This window comes from Anarhichas minor, unplaced genomic scaffold (genome assembly GCF_050575085.1).
Source record: "Anarhichas minor isolate MPS153535 unplaced genomic scaffold, ASM5057508v1 ptg000077l, whole genome shotgun sequence".
Classification (NCBI taxonomy): domain Eukaryota; kingdom Metazoa; phylum Chordata; class Actinopteri; order Perciformes; family Anarhichadidae; genus Anarhichas; species Anarhichas minor.
In genome coordinates this window covers 638,793-660,968 of record NW_027466523.1, presented here as the reverse complement: position 1 = coordinate 660,968, position 22,176 = coordinate 638,793, and the positions used below count along the sequence as shown (strand labels likewise).

General features: G+C 42.5%; 2 protein-coding genes across 2 annotated transcripts; both read left to right on the top strand.

The window, feature by feature from the left end:
• Nucleotides 1-557: 557 nt before the first annotated feature.
• LOC142937866 (ceramide synthase-like) lies at nucleotides 558-6,576 on the top strand. Its single transcript, XM_076080969.1, has 6 exons — nucleotides 558-937; nucleotides 2,649-2,732; nucleotides 4,621-4,834; nucleotides 5,205-5,300; nucleotides 5,503-5,612; nucleotides 6,071-6,576. Exons 1-6 carry the CDS (start codon nucleotides 819-821, stop codon nucleotides 6,270-6,272), a joined length of 825 nt encoding a protein of 274 aa, XP_075937084.1. The 5' UTR covers nucleotides 558-818; the 3' UTR covers nucleotides 6,273-6,576.
• A 1,800-nt stretch (nucleotides 6,577-8,376) lies between these two features.
• sh2b1 (SH2B adaptor protein 1) lies at nucleotides 8,377-22,051 on the top strand. The gene is given in 11 exon segments (XM_076080968.1): nucleotides 8,377-8,578; nucleotides 10,214-10,644; nucleotides 10,646-12,265; nucleotides 14,361-14,462; nucleotides 15,210-15,301; nucleotides 15,374-15,456; nucleotides 15,961-16,116; nucleotides 16,939-17,150; nucleotides 17,835-18,009; nucleotides 21,459-21,549; nucleotides 21,887-22,051. Coding segments are annotated over 10 exon segments (2,637 nt in total). The 5' UTR covers nucleotides 8,377-8,578; nucleotides 10,214-10,560; the 3' UTR covers nucleotides 21,909-22,051.
• The last annotated feature ends 125 nt before the right edge of the window (nucleotides 22,052-22,176 follow it).

Below are 22,176 nucleotides of genomic sequence, written 5' to 3'. Positions count from 1 at the left end.
ACATAGCGTTCAATATATAAATGATTATATACTGTATATATTTAGTAGTGTCTTCTTAGTTTACTATAAACAAATGTTTAATTTACTGTTTTAATTTTTCATCTTAAATTTCTTATGATGAAATAATTAAAAAAAACATTTCGTTTATTGAGCTTTAACTTAATAATCACGTCATTACTTTATTATTTGTTAAATTTGTGTTTTCATGGAGCTTTTAAATACAGTTGTGATTAATTAACTAAATATTAAAACAAAGAGAAGAGTAGTTATTATAAAACGAATAAAAACAGTGATAGTGAACTGATTATATTAAATGTACATATTTACAAACTACACAAAGAATACAAATATACACATTTTTAATTTAGTAAAAGTGTTCTAATATTTCAACGAAATGCTTTTATTCAACGTTCAGATTTATGTTCTGAACGTTTACTTATTTAATAAGAGAATGCCTCATTTGCATATTTAAACATAACATTTTAGAAAACTTAATACAACAAATGATCTTATTCTCAGTCAACTGGAGAAGTTATTATGTTTATATTTATCATTTATTCATTGATTATATCTTTAAGTAACTAAATGTATTAAATTAGTGGAGTATAAAATACAAAGTAGCATAAAATGGAAATACTCAAGTAAAGTACAAATACCTCCAATCTGTACGACAGTGAGTCCCTCCTCCTCTTCCTCCTCTTCCTCCTCTTCCTCCTCTGACAGGTGGCAGCTCCTCCCAGCTGATCCTCCTCTCTGAGCTCATTTAACACACACACACCTACACACACACACACACACTCTCTCTCTCTCAGAGGACCATGTGGGGCCTCATGGCTGCAGGCTGCGTCTTCTTCCCCGGACTCTTCCTGATGTCCAAACAGACTCTGAAACACCTGATGAGACGAAGCGACGAAGACGCTGTCATCGTGTCCACACGGTAGGAACACACACACACACACACACACACACACACACACACACACACATCAAAACACACACACACATTCACCTAATATAAATAAAGTTGTTTGTTTTTCTTTAAATCTGATTTCTGGATTCAGATTTGAATTAAACAGCAAACATCTTTGTAAATACGTTTCATATCCTTTACTGCAGTAAAAGTACTAATACCACTCTGTATAAATACTCTGTTACAGTAAAAGTACGAATACCACTCTGTATAAATACTCTGTTACAGTAAAAGTACTAATACCACTCTGTATAAATACTCTGTTACAGTAAAAGTACTAATACCAGTCTGTATGAATACTCTGTTACAGTAAAAGTACTAATACCACTCTGTATAAATACTCTGTTACAGTAAAAGTACTAATACCACTCTGTATAAATACTCTGTTACAGTAAAAGTACTAATACCACTCTGTATAAATACTCTGTTACAGTAAAAGTACTAATACCACTCTGTATAAATACTCTGTTACAGTAAAAGTACTAATACCAGTCTGTATGAATACTCTGTTACAGTAAAAGTACTAATACCACTCTGTATGAATACTCTGTTACAGTAAAAGTACGAATACCACTCTGTATAAATACTCTGTTACAGTAAAAGTACTAATACCACTCTGTATAAATACTCTGTTACAGTAAAAGTACGAATACAACTCTGTATAAATACTCTGTTACAGTAAAAGTACTAATACCACTCTGTATACATACTCTGTTACAGTAAAAGTACTAATACCAGTCTGTATGAATACTCTGTTACAGTAAAAGTACTAATACCACTCTGTATAAATACTCTGTTACAGTAAAAGTACTAATACCACTCTGTATAAATACTCTGTTACAGTAAAAGTACTAATACCACTCTGTATAAATACTCTGTTACAGTAAAAGTACTAATACCACTCTGTATAAATACTCTGTTACAGTAAAAGTACTAATACCACTCTGTATGAATACTCTGTTACAGTAAAAGTACTAATACCACTCTGTATAAATACTCTGTTACAGTAAAAGTACTAATACCACTCTGTATAAATACTCTGTTACAGTAAAAGTACTAATACCACTCTGTATAAATACTCTGTTACAGTAAAAGTACTAATACCACTCTGTATGAATACTCTGTTACAGTAAAAGTACTAATACCAGTCTGTATGAATACTCTGTTACAGTAAAAGTACTAATACCAGTCTGTATGAATACTCTGTTACAGTAAAAGTACTAATACCACTCTGTATGAATACTCTGTTACAGTAAAAGTACTAATACCAGTCTGTATGAATACTCTGTTACAGTAAAAGTACTAATACCACTCTGTATGAATACTCTGTTACAGTAAAAGTACTAATACCAGTCTGTATGAATACTCTGTTACAGTAAAAGTACTAATACCAGTCTGTATGAATACTCTGTTACAGTAAAAGTACTAATACCACTCTGTATGAATACTCTGTTACAGTAAAGGTACTAATACCACTCTGTATAAATACTCTGTTACAGTAAAAGTACTAATACCACTCTGTATAAATACTCTGTGACAGTAAAGATGATGAAGAAGAAGATGGTGATGAAGATGAAGATGATGAAGATGACAAAGATGATGAAGATTATGATGAAGATGAAGATGATGAAGAAGATGATGATGATGAAGATCTAAACACATTCTTTCTTCCTCTCAGTCTCGTGTCATCCGTTCAGGCCGTCATGGCGTCTTCAGTCGGATGTTTGATCGTCTCGTCCTGCAGAGACGTCGTGGAGGACTGGTGAGAGTCATCTTCATCATCATCATCATCATCACACTGATGTATTTTAACATAGATTCATCCGCCGCTGAAAATAGTCCCAAAACAAGCGTTTGATGAAAACTACAAATTTATGAAACTCTATATTTGTGTTTTCAAAGATTTACATCTTCAGTAGGAAACAATGAGATATGAGATTTATTAATAATAAATATTGTGAGCTTTACATCAGCAGAACTTCATTTATATCGAGTTTTATCAGTAAACGAGTTCATCTTCTGTTTAAAAACTTAAATCAAACTCCACTCACACCAAACGTCATCGATATTTCTGTCATTTTAAAGATCATTTTGTAAATAATAATGCAAATAATAATAATTGTAAAGAAAAGATAAAACTAAATAGTACTTATAATAAAAAATAAAAAATAATACTATAGAAGAAGAAGAAAAAATTAAATGAAATCAAAAGTTTGATAGCATCTGGGATGTTACTGATGTAGCTGAGTGTTGGGATGTTACTGATGTAGCTGAGTGTTGGGATGTTACTGATGTAGCTGAGTGTTGGGATGTTACTGATGTAGCTGAGAGTTGGGATGTTACTGATGTAGCTGAGAGTTGGGATGTTACTGATGTAGCTGAGTGTTGGGATGTTACTGATGTAGCTGAGTGATGGGATGTTACTGATGTAGCTGAGTGTTGGGATGTTACTGATGTAGCTGAGTGATGGGATGTTACTGATGTAGCTGAGTGTTGGGATGTTACTGATGTAGCTGAGTGTTGGGATGTTACTGATGTAGCTGAGAGTTGGGATGTTACTGATGTAGCTGAGAGTTGGGATGTTACTGATGTAGCTGAGTGTTGGGATGTTACTGATGTAGCTGAGTGATGGGATGTTACTGATGTAGCTGAGTGTTGGGATGTTACTGATGTAGCTGAGTGTTGGGATGTTACTGATGTAGCTGAGTGTTGGGATGTTACTGATGTAGCTGAGAGTTGGGATGTTACTGATGTAGCTGAGAGTTGGGATGTTACTGATGTAGCTGAGTGTTGGGATGTTACTGATGTAGCTGAGAGTTGGGATGTTACTGATGTAGCTGAGTGTTGGGATGTTACTGATGTAGAGTTGGGATGTTACTGATGTAGCTGAGTGTTGGTGGCTCATAATTAAAGATACTCTCAGTATTAAAACAAAAACAAAATCTCCTCATGAATGTGTGTTTAAATTAAAACCAGTCGGTCTTTAAGCTAATTAACAGTCGGAGCTATTTCAGTCTCTAAGACGCTCACAGAGATCTGTAATCCTGCACGCTGAGCATGATGGGAAACTCAACGATGAAGAGGAGGAGGAGGAGGAGGGGGGGGGGGGTCGTTTCCTCTGTCGGCTCCTTAATTTCCTAGTCAAAGTGGAGGTTCGTCTCAGCTGCATTTGTTTATCAAATCACACCACAGACTCGTGCAGCAATGCATTCTGGGAAGCAGCTGCTGTTCAGAGAGGAACTGCTTTTAAATGAAGTCAACAAAACTCTCAATGTTTAAGAAACGTTAACGAGGGAATCCGAAATAAAAGTAAGTTGATTTTAAATCAGCTGATCATTTAAAAGGATCCTCTCAGGACAGCTGATACTTTAGCAATTCATTAATTAATAGATGAATTAATTAATGAGCACAAGTGGACCCTGCAGCAGTAAAATGAGAGGTTTTCTAAAGGGACTGGCGCTCTGAAACACTCCCACTTTAGTCCACAGGGGGCGACAGAATCAACACTAACAGTAACTTTAAAGATTTATTAGAGAACAGCCCAACAAAGTCTACATGTTACACCTTTGTTCAAACAAACAGTAAACAAACATTTATGAATTTAGATCTTTAAGGTAATAAACACGTCAACAATCTTGTTTCCTGCTCAGTCATTGGCTGACGGACTCCTACATCCTGTTTGCCACGCCCTACTTCGCCTACGACATCTACGCCATGTTCCTGTGCTACTGCCACAGGCTGCAGGTCAAAGGTCACGAGGAGGTGGGCGGAGTCAGGTGGAAGGTAGGCGGTTACCTGCGCAGAGAGAAGCTCATGGTGCTGCATCACGTCTTCGTGGTGGCCTTCTGCTTCCCCGCCTCACTGGTAACTATGGCACGTTTCCTCTAGTAGCCAGGGTTAGCTTCACGGCTAGCGTTAGCATCTGAGGAGAGGTGAATCATCAGCATATTGTTTGACTGTATACAGATGAATTATGAAGCCCAATATGTAGTACTGTTAGTGTCCACTAGAGGCTGCAGTGTTTATTGTTATTATTATTAATAATATTATTATTAAATATGCAATATCCAATTTATTAGGTCCACCTGGCTAATTCTAATACAGTCTAATACAAAAACACTCCGATTGATACTTATAATGTTATGTTGTTTTTGTGTGTTTGTGTTTGTGTGTGTGTGTGTGTGTGTGTGTGTGTGTGTGTGTGTGTGTGTGTGTGTGTGTGTGTGTGTGTCAGTATTGGAGGCAGGGTAAAGGTGATTTCTTTCAGGGCGTGTTGTTTCTTGCTGAGCTCAGCACGCCGTTCGTCTGTCTGGGGAAAGTCCTGATCCAGGTGAGCCGACGTGTTTTTAAACTCCAGATCAACGTGATGATAAAATAATTAATTCAACTTTAATGAAGTTAAATTCTTCTTCTTCTCCTTTTTCTAATTTTTCTTCTTCTTCTTCTTCTTCTTCTTCTTCTTCTTCTTCTTCTTCTTCTTCTTCTTCTCCTCCGCCTCCTCCCCCTCCTCCTCCTTCTTCTTCTGTGGTAAGTATGAGCAGCAGCACACTCTGCTGCACAAAGTCAACGGTGTCCTCCTGCTCCTCACCTTCTTCATCTGTCGGGTGTTGCTCTTCCCTTACCTGTACTTCGCCTACAGCAGGTAACAGAAGTACTTTAGTTCCTGAGGGAGTCACACCTGTCTGTTGTTGTTGTTGTTGTTGTTACTCCACGTCGTTCATCTGAATAAATATGGAGCTGAAAAGATTAGTCCATTAATCAATTAGTGTAACAGAATACTTATACAGTGTGATATTAGTACTTTTACTGTAACACAGTATTTTTACAATGTGATATTAGTACTTTTACTGCACAGAGTGGTATTAGTACTCTTATGCAGAGTATTTTCATAGTGTGGTATTAGTACCTTTATTGTAATAGAGTATTTCAGTGTGATATTAGTACTTTATGTTGGGAGAACTTTTTAACTACATGTGTTTGTTGCTTTCCTGATATTTTCTGTTTTGTTGGTTGAAAAAGAAGAAGAAAGTAATACAAAGAATGAATCATCATGAACGTCTCTGTTGTTGTTGTTGTGACCGGCTGTGCTCTGTGCTCCAGGTATGCGTCCGTCCCAGTGTACTTGGTGCCTCTGGAGGCCCCGTGGCAGTGTAACCTGGGGACCGCTCTGCTGTGGCCCCTGCAGCTCTACTGGTTCACGCTGATCTGCAGAGGAGCTCTCCGCTCACAGTCGACGGTTCGATACCCGACCGAGACCGACTGCTGCCGGGTCTCAGGTCAAGATGTAAAGAAATCACCATGAACAAGTTTTATTGATGTATTATTAATGTTTTATTAATGTTGTATTAATGTGGACTCAGAGAGCAGGTCTCTCTCTCTCTTTATGATCACGATGAACACTCAGGGATTTATTGATCAGGACAATAAATCAACTGTAACAATCTGATTTTGAAGATAAACATTTAAATGTTATATTTAAAACAGATTTTTCATTTTCCCATAATATTAATGTTGTTGTATTTAATAATTAAAGTGTAATTTAACCTTTTAAATGCAGCTTTGTATGGATTATGTTATTTTGGATTTGCTGTTTTTCCTTTTAATCATTTGAATGTATTTGTTATAATTTTGAGGTTAACAACTTGTCAAACAGCAGTGGTGAAAAGTAACTAAATATATTTACTCAAAGTACATTTAAGTACAAATTTGAGGTACTTGTACTTTACTTGAGTTTTATACTTATACTTCATTTATCTGACAGCTTTAGTATCAAATGAAGATTTGTGTAAACAAAACATGAAAATAACAAGTAGTTATTCGTTCATCTGAATAAATATGGAACTGAAAAGATTAGTCCATTAATCAATTAGTGTAACAGAGTACTTGTACAGTGTGATATTAGTACTCTTATGCAGAGTATTTTCAGCATGTTATTAGTACTTTTACTGTCACATAGTGCTTTTACCCTGTGGTATTAGTACTTTTACTGTAACATAGTATTTTCACAGCGTGGTATTAGTACTTTTACTGTAACATAGTATTTTCACAGTGTGGTATTAGTACTTTTACTGTAACATAGTATTTTCAGTGTGGTATTAGTACTTTTACTGTAACATAGTATTTTCACAGCGTGGTATTAGTACTTTTACTGTAACATAGTATTTTCAGTGTGGTATTAGTACTTTTACTGTAACATAGTATTTTTACCGTGTGGTATTAGTACTTTTACTGTAACATAGTATTTTCACAGTGTGGTATTAGTACTTTTACTGTAACATAGTATTTTCAGTGTGGTATTAGTACTTTTACTGTAACAGTATTTTCATAGTGTGGTATTAGTACTTTTACTGTAACATAGTATTTTTACCATGTGGTATTAGTACTTTTACTGTAACATAGTATTTTCACAGTGTGGTATTAGTACTTTTACTGTAACATAGTATTTTTACCATGTGGTATTAGTACTTTTACTGTAACATAGTATTTTCACAGTGTGGTATTAGTACTTTTACTGTAACATAGTATTTTTACCATGTGGTATTAGTACTTTTACTGTAACATAGTATTTTCACAGTGTGGTATTAGTACTTTTACTGTAACATAGTATTTTCACAGTGTGGTATTAGTACTTTTACTGTAACAGAGTATTTTCACAGTGTGGTATCAGTACTGTACTTTTACTGTAACATAGTATTTTCAGTGTGGTATTAGTACTTTTACTGTAACATAGTATTTTTACCATGTGGTATTAGTACTTTTACTGTAACATAGTATTTTCACAGTGTGGTATTAGTACTTTTACTGTAACATAGTATTTTTACCATGTGGTATTAGTACTTTTACTGTAACATAGTATTTTCACAGTGTGGTATTAGTACTTTTACTGTAACATAGTATTTTTACCATGTGGTATTAGTACTTTTACTGTAACATAGTATTTTCACAGTGTGGTATTAGTACTTTTACTGTAACATAGTATTTTCACAGTGTGGTATTAGTACTTTTACTGTAACAGAGTATTTTCACAGTGTGGTATCAGTACTGTACTTTTACTGTAACATAGTATTTTCAGTGTGGTATTAGTACTTTTACTGTAACATAGTATTTTTACCATGTGGTATTAGTACTTTTACTGTAACATAGTATTTTCACAGTGTGGTATTAGTACTTTTACCACCATTGTCTGTTAGTTAGTTTGTCTTTATTTATCTGTTTACAAAGGAGGAGCGGACATCTTCTTCTTCTTCTTCTTCTCTTGTTTCCTCTCAGTCTTTCTTCCGGTTTTACCGTCACAGTTTCAACCATTAAAATCCAGCGGGTCTTTCCCCCCCCCCCCTTCTTCTTCTTCTTCTTCTTCTTTTTTTTTAACGGCAGCTGTCAACGACCGACCACCGACCTAACGAGCGAACCCTCGCGAGAGTCAGAGGCAGCGAGCGAGAAGAACTGATTCCAGGCAAGGCAAATAGCAATATTCATATTTAGCAACAACAACAACCTTTTTCTACGAACAATGATTATTCCGTTCTGTAGGCTGGAAAAATTATGAAATGTGATGCCATGTTTCAGCCACAAAGACACGGAGGAAAACACCGGACTGTGATTATACAGGTAGCGAAAACACACGCAACACTTGTGGTGGAGCAATATTGATAGCTAGCTAAGCTAGCTGGTTTATTAATAGCTAAGCTAGCTGGCTAATGGTTAGCTTAGCTTAGCGAAGAATCTTTTAGTGATAGCCGCTTGTTGTTTGATGATTCAGTGTCAGTAGGCGTCACACACAATGATGATGTATATCTGAAACCACGTCTACCAGATAAAGATGCTAATCGACAGCAGGCTACGGTGAGCGAGCTGACTTTAGTTAGCTATTGTTAGCTTATATTAGCGAACGTTGCACGTCTTTAAAGAGAGCTGAATGAGCAAAGACTCACACATTGCTAGTTCATGTTAGCAAGCTAACAAGTGAGGATGTGATGTTAAGGCTCGTTGCTGCTAGTTAGTGATCGTTAATCTGTTGTGGCAGAAGTATTCAGCTCCGTTACTGCAGTAAAAGTACTAATACCACACAATAATAATACCATGTTACAGTTTAAGTACTAATACCACACAGTAATAATACTGTGTTTCAGTAAAAGTACTAATACCACATGGTAAACATACTATGTTACAGTAACAGTAAATAAAGAATAAAGAAATAAAGAAAATACTCTAAATTATAAGTACCTCAGATTTATACTCATGTACAGTAAATGTGTGTGGTTACAATCAAACCACTGTACATCATCACATGGATGTAAAATGGTTTACAATAATTACGAATAACTTCAGTCATATGTCGACTGAAACTAAACATCTGGTTAAATAACCAGATGTTTAGCTCATTTAGATGTTTCATCCTCTAAATACAAAAAGGTGATCATGCAGGTTTGCTCTCAGGAGATGAATACATTCATGTCCAGTAAAACTAGTAATATGAAAATACAAATAATAGTCCTGCTTTTAACGTACTAAAAATCCTTCTCATGTAAAAGTATTCTCATCAAAATATACTCGGTGTGCAGGAGAATAACCACTGGGAGTGTTACACTATTACATGAGATATACACACACATATATATATGTACATATATATTGTTAGTTAACTGATCATATGTTTTGTTTAACTATAGGCTGTTAAATACCTGTAGTTAGTACATTCTCTACCTCTGAAATGTGGTGTACATGTGGTACATAACGCAGACTTGTACTTGGTTACATTCCACTACTCATAGTTAGTTTGGTGTCAAGCTCTTCCAGGATGTTTTTCATCTTCTCTCAGTGAAGACATTAGGAGGAGTTTCCTCTCTTCTTACCTTTAAGACAAGAATGTAAACAAATCTGCCTTTTTCTATTAATGTAACATAATCAGAATGTGTTCCATTTAACACCTAAGAAGCTGGATAAACACAAACCAGAGCTGATTTCAGAAACCTCCGTAAATGTTGCTAGATTTCAACTCCAACTGAGATTTTTAAATCGATGCTAAAAACCCAATTTTCTTTGGTTCCATATAGTTTCACTGGCTGGATAAACTAGTAGTTTTCATCCTGTTATTGTTGTCATAGCTTTCTTAATTATCGTGTGTCGTGTCTCTGACTTTTATATTCTAACCTGTAAAGTATCCAGAGAACCTTTCTGCTGGTTTGCAGTATAAATAAACTGAAGTTGAACTCAGTTTGTTTCTGTTTTTGTGTTTTCTTCCAGGATGTGGCCGCGTTTCTCTGGATGTCTGACAGTCGGTGAAGAGGGTGCAGACCTTGTGAATCACACACATCCATCTACCAGCTGTCTCAATCCCCAACGATAAGAAAAAAGTATTCAAATCTCACAAAATAATGTAGCAGAAAAAGCTTCGTCTTGGAGCTATTTGACCTCTTTTTACCCCCCCCAACTTTTCTGGGTCCGGTGCATTTCAAGTCTTGTTTTTTTCGATGGGGCTGAGCACAACACTTAAGTCTCCCCCCCCCCCCCCCACCCCCCCCCCCCCCAGCTGTGCACTCAACTCCAGCTCACTGTCGTTTGTTCTGAAGTGATTTGATCGACCAATCGGGATGAACGGCTCTCTTTTAACCCCGCCCAGCCCGCGGGCGGCTAGCTCCTCCCCTTTACCTCCCTCCCCCTCCCCGTCTCCCTCCCCCCCCCCCCCCCTCCATGTTGCCCCGGCCCCCCCCACTACCCCCTCTGGTGACCCCGCCCCCTCAGGCTCACCCGTCCTCCCTGTCGGACACGCCCACACCATCGCCCTCGCCGTGCCTGAGCTGGACCGAGTTTTGTGAGCTCCACGCCCGCGTTGCGGCCGGCGACTTCGCACGCCACTTTCGGGCGTTTCTCCTGGAGAACCCCCACTACTCACCGGACTCGGCGGCCGCCTTCTGCCGGCGCTTCACCGACCGCTTCGTTCGACACTTCCAGACCGAGCTGGAGGGGGCGTTCCCACCGAGCTGCGCTTCTCCTTCTGCGAGGGACGACATGGCGAGCTGGGCTCCCCGGTCAGACGCCACCTCCCTGGAAGAGGAGGCGGTCTCGCCCCTGTCGGTGTCTGGGGGCGCCGTCCTCCCGTGTCCCGCGACCAACGCGACGACGCGGGCGCTATCGAAGCCAACGCCGACACGGCTGGTGTTGGAAACACGCTGTGGGGACCGGTTTCAAGACTCCTACGCCCACGGCCAAGTCCTGCCTCCGTCTTCCTCATCGTCGTGCTGCTCCTCCGTGGGAGGGAACAACGGGAAGCGTGAGGAGAGAGGGGCCATGGTCGCCCCCGGTAATGGGGAAGCCCCGGTTGAGGAAGAGGAGGACAGCTGGTTAGGGGTGGCGTCCGTCGGGGAAGACGTGGAGCCTGAAGAGCAAGAAGAAGAAGAGTCCGCAGAGGTGGACAACTCCTCCTATGCCGCTCAGATCACACCTTCCTCTCCTCCGCCGGACTCCAAAGGCAACGGCACGCCCAACTCCAAAAACAAACTGAAGAAGCGCTTTTCCCTGCGGAGCGTTGGTCGCAGCGTGCGGGGCAGCGTGCGGGGCATCCTGCACTGGAGGAGCTCGTCCGGCGACTCGGCCCAGAGCCCGCTGCCCTCCAGCTACAGCTACACCATGGGCGTGCAGGACGCCGCCTTGGTCATCAGCTCCAATAGGAACTCTGGTACGCAGCCTCCCACGCCCACCTCCTCCTCCATGCCCGTCTCACTGTCCATGCCCCTCTCCCTCCCTCACTCCTCCTCCTCGCTGCCGCCCTCGTCCTCGAGCAGCGCCACCTCCCTGTCTCTCTCGGAGGCCGCTCGGGACCGGCGGCGGAGCAACGGCGAGGGAGGCGAGAAGGAGAAGTGGAGCCATCGTCTGGAGAAGCTCCGGCTGTCTCGATCCCCTCCTCCCGTTCTCACCCCGACCGCCGGAGGCCCTCACTCCGCCTCCTCCATGCTGCCCCCGAGCAGCGCCGCCGCCGCCGGAGGCGCGGGACCTCCGAGGAAGGTGGGCCGGCTGGTGAGGGAGGGCGGCGTGAGCGTCAGCTCGTCCACCGACGAGTTCAGCGGAAGCCACGGCTTCTCGGGCTTCTCGTTCGGCCTGCTGCATCACGGTGCGGACAACAACAACTCGGCTTCGTCGTCTGCCGCCGCCGGTCCGGTGCAGCCGCTGGTCATCGGGGGGAACGTCCCCTGGAGAGGAGGACGCTGGCACAAGTGTCGTCTGGTCCTCCGAGAGAGAGACCGGGAGGGGGGAGAGCGAGGAGAGGAGTTCTACCTGGAGTTCTTCATCCCACCTAAAGTAAGTAACACTGAAGCATGTTCACAGTCAGCAGGTCGGCTTCATTTAACCCTCTGAACACCCAAAACAGTCTCAGGGCTCATGTCACATTTTTCTCTCTTTGGCCTCGTTTTTCTCTTCAGAATAAAAGTCCTGCTCCTCTATGAAACAGAACCATGATGACTCGAAGGAGAACTAGAACATGTCTTTAGTGCAGAACAACAGTTATGATGACATCAGTCATTAAAAAGAAAAAAGTTTAATTTATTTGATAAATTATTTTACAAAATTTGGAAACCCTGGAATCTAAATATCCAACATGTTTCTAAGTGTCTACAAGTGTTACCCTCTCCTCTCTCCTCTCCTCTCCTCTCTCCTCTCCTCTCCTCTCCTCTCCTCTCCTCTCCTCTCTCCTCTCCTCTCCTCTCTCCCCTCCTCTCCTCTCTCCCCTCCTCTCCTCTCTCCCCTCCTCTCTCCTTTCCCCTCCTCTCCTCTCCTCTCTCCTCTCCTCTCTCCCCTCCTCTCCTCTCCTCTCTCCCCTCCTCTCCTCTCCTCTCTCCCCTCCTCTCCTCTCCTCTCTCCCCTCCTCTCCTCTCCTCTCTCCTCTCCTCTCTCCTCTCCCCTCCTCTCCTCTCTCTCCTCTCCTCCTCTCTCCCCTCCTCTCCTCTCTCCTCTCCCCTCCCCTCCCCTCCTCTCCTCTCCTCTCTCCCCTCCTCTCCTCTCTCCTCTCTCCTCTCTCCCCTCCTGTCCTCTCCTCTCTCCTCTCTCCTCTCCTCTCTCTCCTCTCCTCTCTCCTCTCCTCTCTCCTCTCCTCTCTCCCCTCCTCTCCTCTCTCCTCTCTCCTCTCCTCTCTCCCCTCCTCTCCTCTCCTCTCTCCTCTCCTCTCTCCCCTCCTCTCCTCTCCTCTCTCTCCTCTCCTCCTCTCTCCCCTCCTCTCTCCCCTCCTCTCCTCTCTCCTCTCTCCTCTCCTCTCCTCTCTCCCCTCCTCTCCTCTCTCCCCTCCTCTCCTCTCCTCCTCTCTCCTCTCCTCTCTCCCCTCCTCTCCTCTCTCCCCTCCTCTCCTCTCCTCCTCTCTCCCCTCCTCTCTCCCCTCCTCTCCTCTCCTCTCTCCTCTCTCCTCTCTCCCCTCCCCTCCCCTCCTCTCCTCTCTCCCCTCCTCTCCTCTCTCCCCTCCTCTCCTCTCCTCTCCTCTCTCCTCTCCTCTCCTCTCCTCTCTCCTCTCCTCTCCTCTCCCCTCCTCTCCTCTCCTCTCTCCTCTCTCCTCTCCTCTCTCCCCTCCTCTCCTCTCCTCTCTCCTCTCCTCTCTCCCCTCCTCTCCTCTCCTCTCTCTCCTCTCCTCCTCTCTCCCCTCCTCTCTCCTCTCCTCTCCTCTCTCCTCTCTCCTCTCCTCTCCTCTCTCCCCTCCTCTCCTCTCTCCCCTCCTCTCCTCCTCTCTCCCCTCCTCTCTCCCCTCCTCTCCTCTCCTCTCTCTCTCTCTCCTCTCTCTCCTCTCTCCTCTCCTCTCTCCTCTCCTCTCTCTCCTCTCCTCTCTCTCCTCTCTCCTCTCCTCTCTCTCTCCTCTCTCCCCTCCTCTCCTCTCCTCTCTCCTCTCTCTCCTCTCTCCTCTCCTCTCTCTCTCCTCTCTCCTCTCCTCTCTCCTCTCCTCTCCTCTCTGTGTTCACTTCCTGTAGTTCAGTCAGAGTGTCTCCTCCTTGTAGTCACATGACTGTTGGTCTCAGATGAATCAATCATGACGTCATAGTTTCACAGTCTGGTTAAAGTGAACTCTTTATTAGAGGAGACACTTATGATGAGAACACTTTGTGTTTGGTATTGTTTTATTTTGTCAGTGGTTAATAACTCTTTAGTGTTCTTTATGGACTGGAGGAGGTCGTAGAGTTCATTCCATTTCCATTAGCTGAATATCTTGTAAACAAGCTTCTTCATAGTGTTTGATGTCACTTTAGTTTAGAGAGTATTAATTCAATGTTTCATATATATTCTCATTATTATCCCACGGTCTGCCTCGTTGCCAGTGTTTTGTGTGAAACATTAAAGTACGGTTTACATTTTGTACCACATAACGATCATAAAGACAGATTATTATTGTCTGTGACTGTCTGTTTGACTCCTCCAGTCGTCGAAGCCCCGGCTGACTGTCCCCTGCTGCTCGATGGTGGACGTGAGGAGCACCACGGCTCTGGAGGTCCCCGACAAGGAGAACACCTTCCTGCTGCAGGTAGTCGCTCCTCAAGTCCTTCACTCTGATCTTTATACTCAGTCCGTGTTGTAAACGTGTTATCTACATGTGCAGCGATGCACCGAGGCCTCCAGCAGAGTTGCATTCAAAAGCATCAAAGTATACTTAAAGTACTGATAGTAAAAGTACTCATTATGCAGAATTGTATTATAATAATTGATGCATGAATGTGTCTTTTGTTAATGACTTTATATACTGCTGGTCTGTAATAATACATCATTTATTTATTATTAATAATCTGAAGTGACTAAAGCGTTAAGATGAGATGTAGATGTTTACAGTGGCATAAAATACAAGTAGTCGAGTTAAAGTACCTCAAAAAGTACTTTCAACACCCGCAAAATACCCGCGAGATTCTGGACCCCAAGACATTTTATTAAGGTCGCCAAATAAAATCAGCAGAATAAGAAATTCTGCTGATTTTATTATATTATTTTAACTTCTTTACTTCTTAAGAACCATTTTTACAGACTGGCTTTTATGTGATGTCATCTATTTTAATTTTTTATTTTATTTTATTTTATTTTGTTTTGTTTTGTTTTGTTTTATTTTATTTTATTTTATTTTATTTTATTTTATTTTTATCGTATCAACTGGTTTCATTGTTTCTTTGATTACACTGTTTTATCGGGGTTTAACTCTTATCTTAGTCTGTTTTATTGGACCGGTAGTTTAAAATCAACCTCTTCTTCTTCTTCTTCTTCTTCTTCTGTTACTCGCTCACAGCTGGAGGGGACGGCACAGTACGTGATCGAGACGCGTGACGCCATTCAGATGAGAGCCTGGCTGAGCGACATCAGGAACGGCATCTGTCTCAGGTAATGAATGAATGAATGAATGAATGTGTGGGACGACATGAACTCACTGAACTACTGACCGTGTCCTCACAGTGAGCAGGAGGACGCTGAAGGCGTCTCTGTGGGGCCGCTGGACATCAGCGGGACGGCTGAGATCGTTGACCGTCTCTCTCAAGGTATTTCTGGAAGTTTACAACCTTATTAAATGAATGTCTGTATGAGGTACTTATACACAGTAATGTAGTAAATTTATATATTTTCTTTTCTTAAATCATGTCTATTAAAACCGTTTCTGATTTCAAAGTCACCGGACTCCATTCACTCAAACAGAGATTTAACTTCTCAGGACACAGGAGCTGCTGGTCTACTGCTGCCTCCACCTGTTGGTGTGTTTGTGTTGTTGAGTGAATCTGAACCCTTCAACAGCAGCTCGTATGAGTTAAAGAAGCAGTGGTCTAATGATTGATCCCTGTGGAACCCCAGATAAATACAGTCACAACGGCCCCTTTAACGTGGCGTTATCAGAGGATATACTCTCTTTTGTCGTGTTACATTCCCAGATTCATGACTCTGAATCCTGCTTGTGAGACTTTTAGTTTGAAACTACTTCATCCTCGGCTTGTCGACGTAACATTTAACATCTCTGTGTTGTTTTTATCTCCTTACTAACTTCTTGTCAGTGTGTTACGGAGGAATCGGAGGCTCCTCCCCTCTGATGGATCCTCTCCCACCGGAGCTGCCACCTCGAGCCCCTCTCGACGAACCAGACGGCCGGATTCTCGGCGGAGGCGGAGTCAGTCTCTGCACACCTTTTGCTGAGACGCCAGACGCCACAGGTACTTTTCATTTAAAACTATGAAAACTTATTTCAATCTCTCTGAAGTCTGTAAACCATCAGAAATACTAAATGTTATACTTTTACTTTGTTATAGTCATTTATAGGGGGTTTGTATAGTCATTATGTTTAATGAAGTATAATAATGTTCTTAGAGCTCGTGTTATGAAGTTAAACATCATAATTCATCTCCAATATCTGTTTCATATTAACGTGAAAACATCTCCTTCAAACTACTGGATTTATTCAAGTTCATCACCAAAACTACATTTTACAGATGACATGTGAACACATCATGATAACGTTATAATGTGCCTTCAGCCAGTACTCTTGTTCACTGAGCAGAGCCTGAAGGCATCATAATGTAACTGAAGTGAACCTCTGTTGGTTAGCCGTTAGCGGTGCTGCTAACGGCTAACCAACAGGAGGAGAGCTAGTAACGTTAGCGGTGCTGCTAACGTTACTAGCTCTCCTCCTGTTGGTCTAAACACTGATTGGTTGTTTACAATGAAACATGATCAGAGACTAGAAACACATGTTCGGGGCAACCGTGGCTCACTGGGTTAAGAGGGTTGTCTGGCAACCGGAAGGTCAACGGTTCGATCCTCGACTGGGATGTGACACGTGTCGAAATGTACCTGAGCAATACACTGAACCAGGGCTCCACTGCTCCCTATATACAAGGATGGGTCAAATGCAGAGACAAATTTCCCCCTTAAAGGGATCAATATAGTATAATAAATAAATAATAAAATGTTCTACTGAGTCAGTGAAACTTTATTTCACTCTAAAGTGTCGATATGTTCCGTCCACCTTCGTCCAGGCTCCTTCCTGTTCTCGGAGGTGACCCCTGCGGAGGCGGTGGAGCACCCGCTCAGCGAGTGTCAGTGGTTCCACGGCACCTTGTCCCGCCTCAAGGCCGCTCAGCTGGTGTTGGCCGGAGGTCCGGCGAGCCACGGAGTCTTCCTGGTTCGCCAGAGCGAGACACGGCGCGGAGAATACGTCCTCACCTTCAACTTCCAGGGCAAGGCCAAGGTGAGTGTGGGAGTCCAGCTCCCTGAACAATATGTGTCTGTCCTCAATAAGGACGCGTATCGTTAGGATTTAATCGATACTAGAACTCTTATCACCAATTGTAACTTATGTACTAAATGACTCGTACAAGCCGCTAAATAACAAATCTGTTCGTACAAGTTGTTCCTGCTTGAGGCCCAATGTTTGCTTTGTTAAAATGAGTCTTCAAATGTCTTGTTTTGATCAGGTAGCAAACCTCCAGTTCATTAAAGTGAAGTCAAAGCTTCAAGTGTTAAAGCTGCATTCTCTCTAGTGTCCACCAGGGGGCGACTCCTCTGGTTGTATAGAAGTCTATGAGAAAATGACTCTACTTCTCTCTTGATTTATTACCTCAGTAAACATTGTAAACATGAGTTTATGGTCTCAATCTCTAGTTTCAAGTCTTCTTCAATACAGCATGATGTTCATTTAGTACATTATGGTCCATTTAGAGTCACACAGACCATAAAGCAGGGGATGCTTTAGGGCGGGGCTACACGGTGATTGACAGGTCTCTACCAGAGACGTATACGGCATCTCTACGTCACTCCTCCTCAGTCCAGATATGGTCACTTCCTGTTCACTGGTTGCAAGAAAAACAAGATGATGACGGCGACATCACCGAACTCGTTGCTTCAAAACGTTCCTGTCTTTCTTCCTCTCCAGCACCTGCGTCTGTCCCTGAACGAGGACGGTCAGTGCCGAGTGCAGCACCTCTGGTTCCAGTCCATCTTCGACATGCTGGAGCACTTCCGGGTGCACCCGATCCCCCTGGAGTCTGGCGGCGCCTCCGACGTCACGCTCATCAGCTTCGTGGGCGCCACCGCCGTTCGTCAGCCAGGTACGAGAGAGTGAACACCTCGCCGACAAACACACAGAAGAAGAAGAAAGTGACGATGGGGCATCTTTTAGACGAAGCAGATTAACCTCGTTCACACCTGTAACACCTTTATAAAGCTTCTGTTACCTCCAACATGTGATCACACTCACAGAAACACGACAGAAGTTTAGATAGAGTGAGAGATTTAATGCTCATCTCATTCCTTCATCAAATAATCACTTCACCATCACCTCTCATGCTGAAAGAAAGAGCAAAAACACACGTGGTCGAATTAAACAACATTTATATTAAAATTTATATTAAAAACACAGTAAAACAAAAAATGATCCTATTATGTAATTTTTAACTCAAGTTTTTCGAGTCTAAATTAAAGAAAACTTTAGTTTGACCAGATTTACCAGATTATATTGAACATTTCAATTTAGATTCTTCTGACTCTGCTCTTTATATGCTGACGACGTGCGTCCATCGTTTTTCCAGATTTTGATAAAGTTTTTGTTTTTCAAACTACATTTTAGTATCGTCCTTTTCTCTCTCTTTTTGTTTTGGTGCGATTAATTAACAGTCGATACATTTTTTCGCGTTTTTTTTTCATGAGAACTTTAAGATTAATCGGCAAAAACAAAAACTGGAACATAATGAATTTATCTGAGCTTTTGAGCTGCGAATAAAAAGTCATGAACCGATCATTGTTGTGCGGATCGGACTTATTCAAGACGTAAAAAAAAGGGGGCGTTGACCAGATCCACTCCTTCTGTTCTTACCTTTCACAATAAAAGCCCCCAGACGTAAACACTGTAACCGTTTACCAGCGTGAGAAAGACATCACAGCCCTTAAACAGATGCTACAGTATGTGATTAAATAAAAAGAGCTGTAAGCTTCTATGTTTGTTGTGTTTGTGAGTTTAGTCTGAAACCTGGAAGACCTCCATGAAGGGGAGTGGGGGGGGTGTGCGCGTGCTGGAATTAAATCCACAAATGTGTTTTTATCTGACTGCACATGCATGATTGTCTAAATCTTCCTCTCTTTATGTAACTGTAGATCTCACAACATCTGTCTGTTCGTCTCAGGTTTCTTAAATAGATTATTTCAGCTTTAAGGCTACATCCACATTACTCCGTTTCTATTTGGATGCAGATTTGTCAAATAGAAACGATCTCCGTCCACACGGGAGTTTCAGCATCATTCTCGAATTGATCTGCATCCACACTGCAGCCTTCGAAGGCGGACAGCACGTGACCATTAACGTACACTAGGCATGCGCCATGCGGTGTAAACAGGAAGTGGATTGGTTGCTTAGTTTAAAAAAATACGACAGAGTAATAAAGTAGTCTTTAATAATGAAAGGTTGTGTTTGATACTTAAGATCTTACTCTAAAATCTTCCTCTATGAACTCAAACAGACAGTTCGTGGAAAGTTTTAGAAGTTTTATTTTTCAGACGTAGTTACAGCGCTGCGGGTCTATCTCTCTCTCTCACATCACATTTACTTTAAAATCAACACTTACACGTAAACGTTTACTAGAATATGGGTCCATACATGTGGTCAACACACGTCTCTCACTCTATTCTGCTCTTGCTTCGTGCAGGAAAGCTTAGCAGATCGCTAACAGTAGATCCGTGAAATAAAGACCATGGAATCCATAGAAGAGTTTCAAGACTTCAGTGTGAATCTTTCTTATTTGTAAAACTGTGGAAACACAATATGAAATATGGCTTTACGAACTGTCCCTATACACATTACATGAATACAAAACAACAATCCATGATATAGCCAGCATGTAACATGTCCGCCTAGCTAGCTTCTAAGCTAATTTTAACATTACCGCCAATGGAGAAATGCTAACCGCGATTAGCATTTAATACAACACAAATGTTATACTAAACACGCGAATAGAATATATCTACGTACATCTTTTCATGCTTCACAAAGAAATACTTAGACTAAGGTCTCTCAAGGCTACCAAACGGAAGAAGTAAAACGTTAGTGCAGCGTGTCTTCTCATTAGAATCTAAAAACAACGAGGCACTAACTACGGCAAGAGAGGAGGGATAAATACGAGCATGAAAATGCAATGACATTCTACCACACAGAAATGTGGGGGCAGAACACACTCGTTTCCTCGGTGTTGTCTGTTCTCACTCGTAGCTCTGAATAGCTGCTAACTGTGGCTTCTGACGTCCGCTCCATAGGGCTGATGACGCCGCTGGTCACGTTTGTTTTCTTCCGGGTACGGGTCACGTGATAGTGAGTGTGACGAATCAGGGAAGGAGACGTCATGGCTGCTAAGAACCAATCCAGTAGCGAACACGGGTGTGGGCGTCATTTTTTCTAAACACATCAGTTTCCGACCGTCCACACGCAAACGCAACCCCGGAGTTCTCAAACACCTCCAACCTCGGGGGTGTTTTCAAACTCCTCCGTTTAGGGTGCTCCAAAACTCCGGCGTAGTGTGGCCACTCAGTGTAAACGTAGCTAAACATATGTGTTTCCAAACATAAGCAGAGTAATGTGGACAGGGCCTAAGTTTAAACTGACTACGTTTACATGCACCAAATATTCAGTTTTTTGTCCTTATTACGAAAAAAAACAATATTCCTGATAAGCTGCTTACACGGCTAATAAAAATCAATATTAGCCTGTAGGTGTTGATAAAGACTACGTCAACTTTTGGTTCTGCTGAGTGAAGTCAAAGCTTCATGTGTTAAAGCTGTATTCTCTCTAATGTCCACCAGGGGGCGACTCCTCTGGTTGTATAGAAGTCTATGAGAAAATGACTCTACTTCTCTCTTGATTTATTACCTCAGTAAACATTGTAAACATGAGTTTATGGTCTCAATCTCTAGTTTCAAGTCTTCTTCAATACAGCATGATGTTCATTTAGTACATTATGGTCCATTTAGAGTCACACAGACCATAAAGCAGGGGATGCTTTAGGGCGGGGCTACACCGTGATTGACAGGTCTCTACCAGAGACGTATACGGCGTCTCTACGTCACTCCTCCTCAGTCCATATATGGTCACTTCCTGCTCACTGGTTGTGATATAAACAAGATGGCGATAGCAAAGCTGCCGAACTCGAGACTTCAAAACGTCCACAAACCAACGAGTGACGTCACGATGACTACGTCCACTTCTTATATTTTATGCAAATTAAGTAGATGATGTCATCTTTTTCCCAAACGATCCATTTTAGCGTGTCCACACTGATACAAAGTAACGGCCATTTTTAAAACCTTTTCAGAAGGCGTTTTCAAAAGCATCTGTTTTGGTGACCTAAAACTCATATTTGTAGTAATAGTGGAATATTGTTGTAAACGTAGTCGGTGTTCAATGTCAGGAATATAAACTAACCTGAAACACTGACGCCCCCCCCGCAGCGCTCTCTCCTCTGTGACCTCTCACCTCTGTTGTTGTCTGTTGTATCCGTTGGCTCATCCTTTACAGGCCGGGACAGAGCAGGCAGTCGGCCCACAGTCTGTGATGTCATCACCACGCGCCATCCCGACTCTCCATCAACACCCATCTCTGACTGTGTGTAAGTGAGACCGGACTCAAGTGAGAGACACTCTGTGTGTGTGTGTGTGTGTGTGTGTGTGTGTGTGTGTGTGTGTGTGTGTGTGTGTGTGTGTGTGTGTGTGTGTGTGTGTGTGTCCTCTAAGTGGACCGTCTCCATGACTTCATGGACTTCATGACCACAGACTTCTTCCACCTTAACGGCTCACTGTCACTTTCTCTTCTTCTCTCCTCCGACTCCTCACTACACTTTTGTCCTTATCTCCTCCTCCCTTTATTTATACTTTTCTCTCATTTCCCCTCTCTTCTTCTTCTTCTCCTCCTCCTCTCTTCTTCTTCTCTGTTTCCTGTCCCTGCAGACTTGACCAGCAGACCCCGTAGCCCTCCTCAGCCCCCTCCTCCTCCGCTGCCGCCAGGCCGACCGCCGCCGCCCACTCCTCCACAGGAGCGAGGAAACGAGACGGAGGAGGACGCAGGAGGAGGAGGAGGAGGTGGGGAGGCCGCAGTGACCATGGCGACGACGATGACGACGGGAGGAGGAGGAGGAGGAGGAGGTGTGGAAGACTGGGAGGAGAGAGACACTCCTCTACGCCAACTAGAAGCTGTGGAAGGAGAGGAGAGGGAGGGAGGGAGGGCACCACGAGCCATC

What these genes read in the sequence shown, in the direction of transcription:
- LOC142937866 (XM_076080969.1), top strand. Translation starts at nt 819, where the DNA reads ATGTGGGGCCTCATGGCTGCAGGCTGCGTCTTCTTCCCCGGACTCTTC. An exon ending in GCTGTCATCGTGTCCACACG is followed by an intron (nt 938 to 2,648) that starts GTAGGAACACAC and finishes TCTTCCTCTCAG; the next exon opens with TCTCGTGTCATCCGTTCAGG. An exon ending in TGGGGAAAGTCCTGATCCAG is followed by an intron (nt 5,301 to 5,502) that starts GTGAGCCGACGT and finishes TTCTGTGGTAAG; the next exon opens with TATGAGCAGCAGCACACTCT.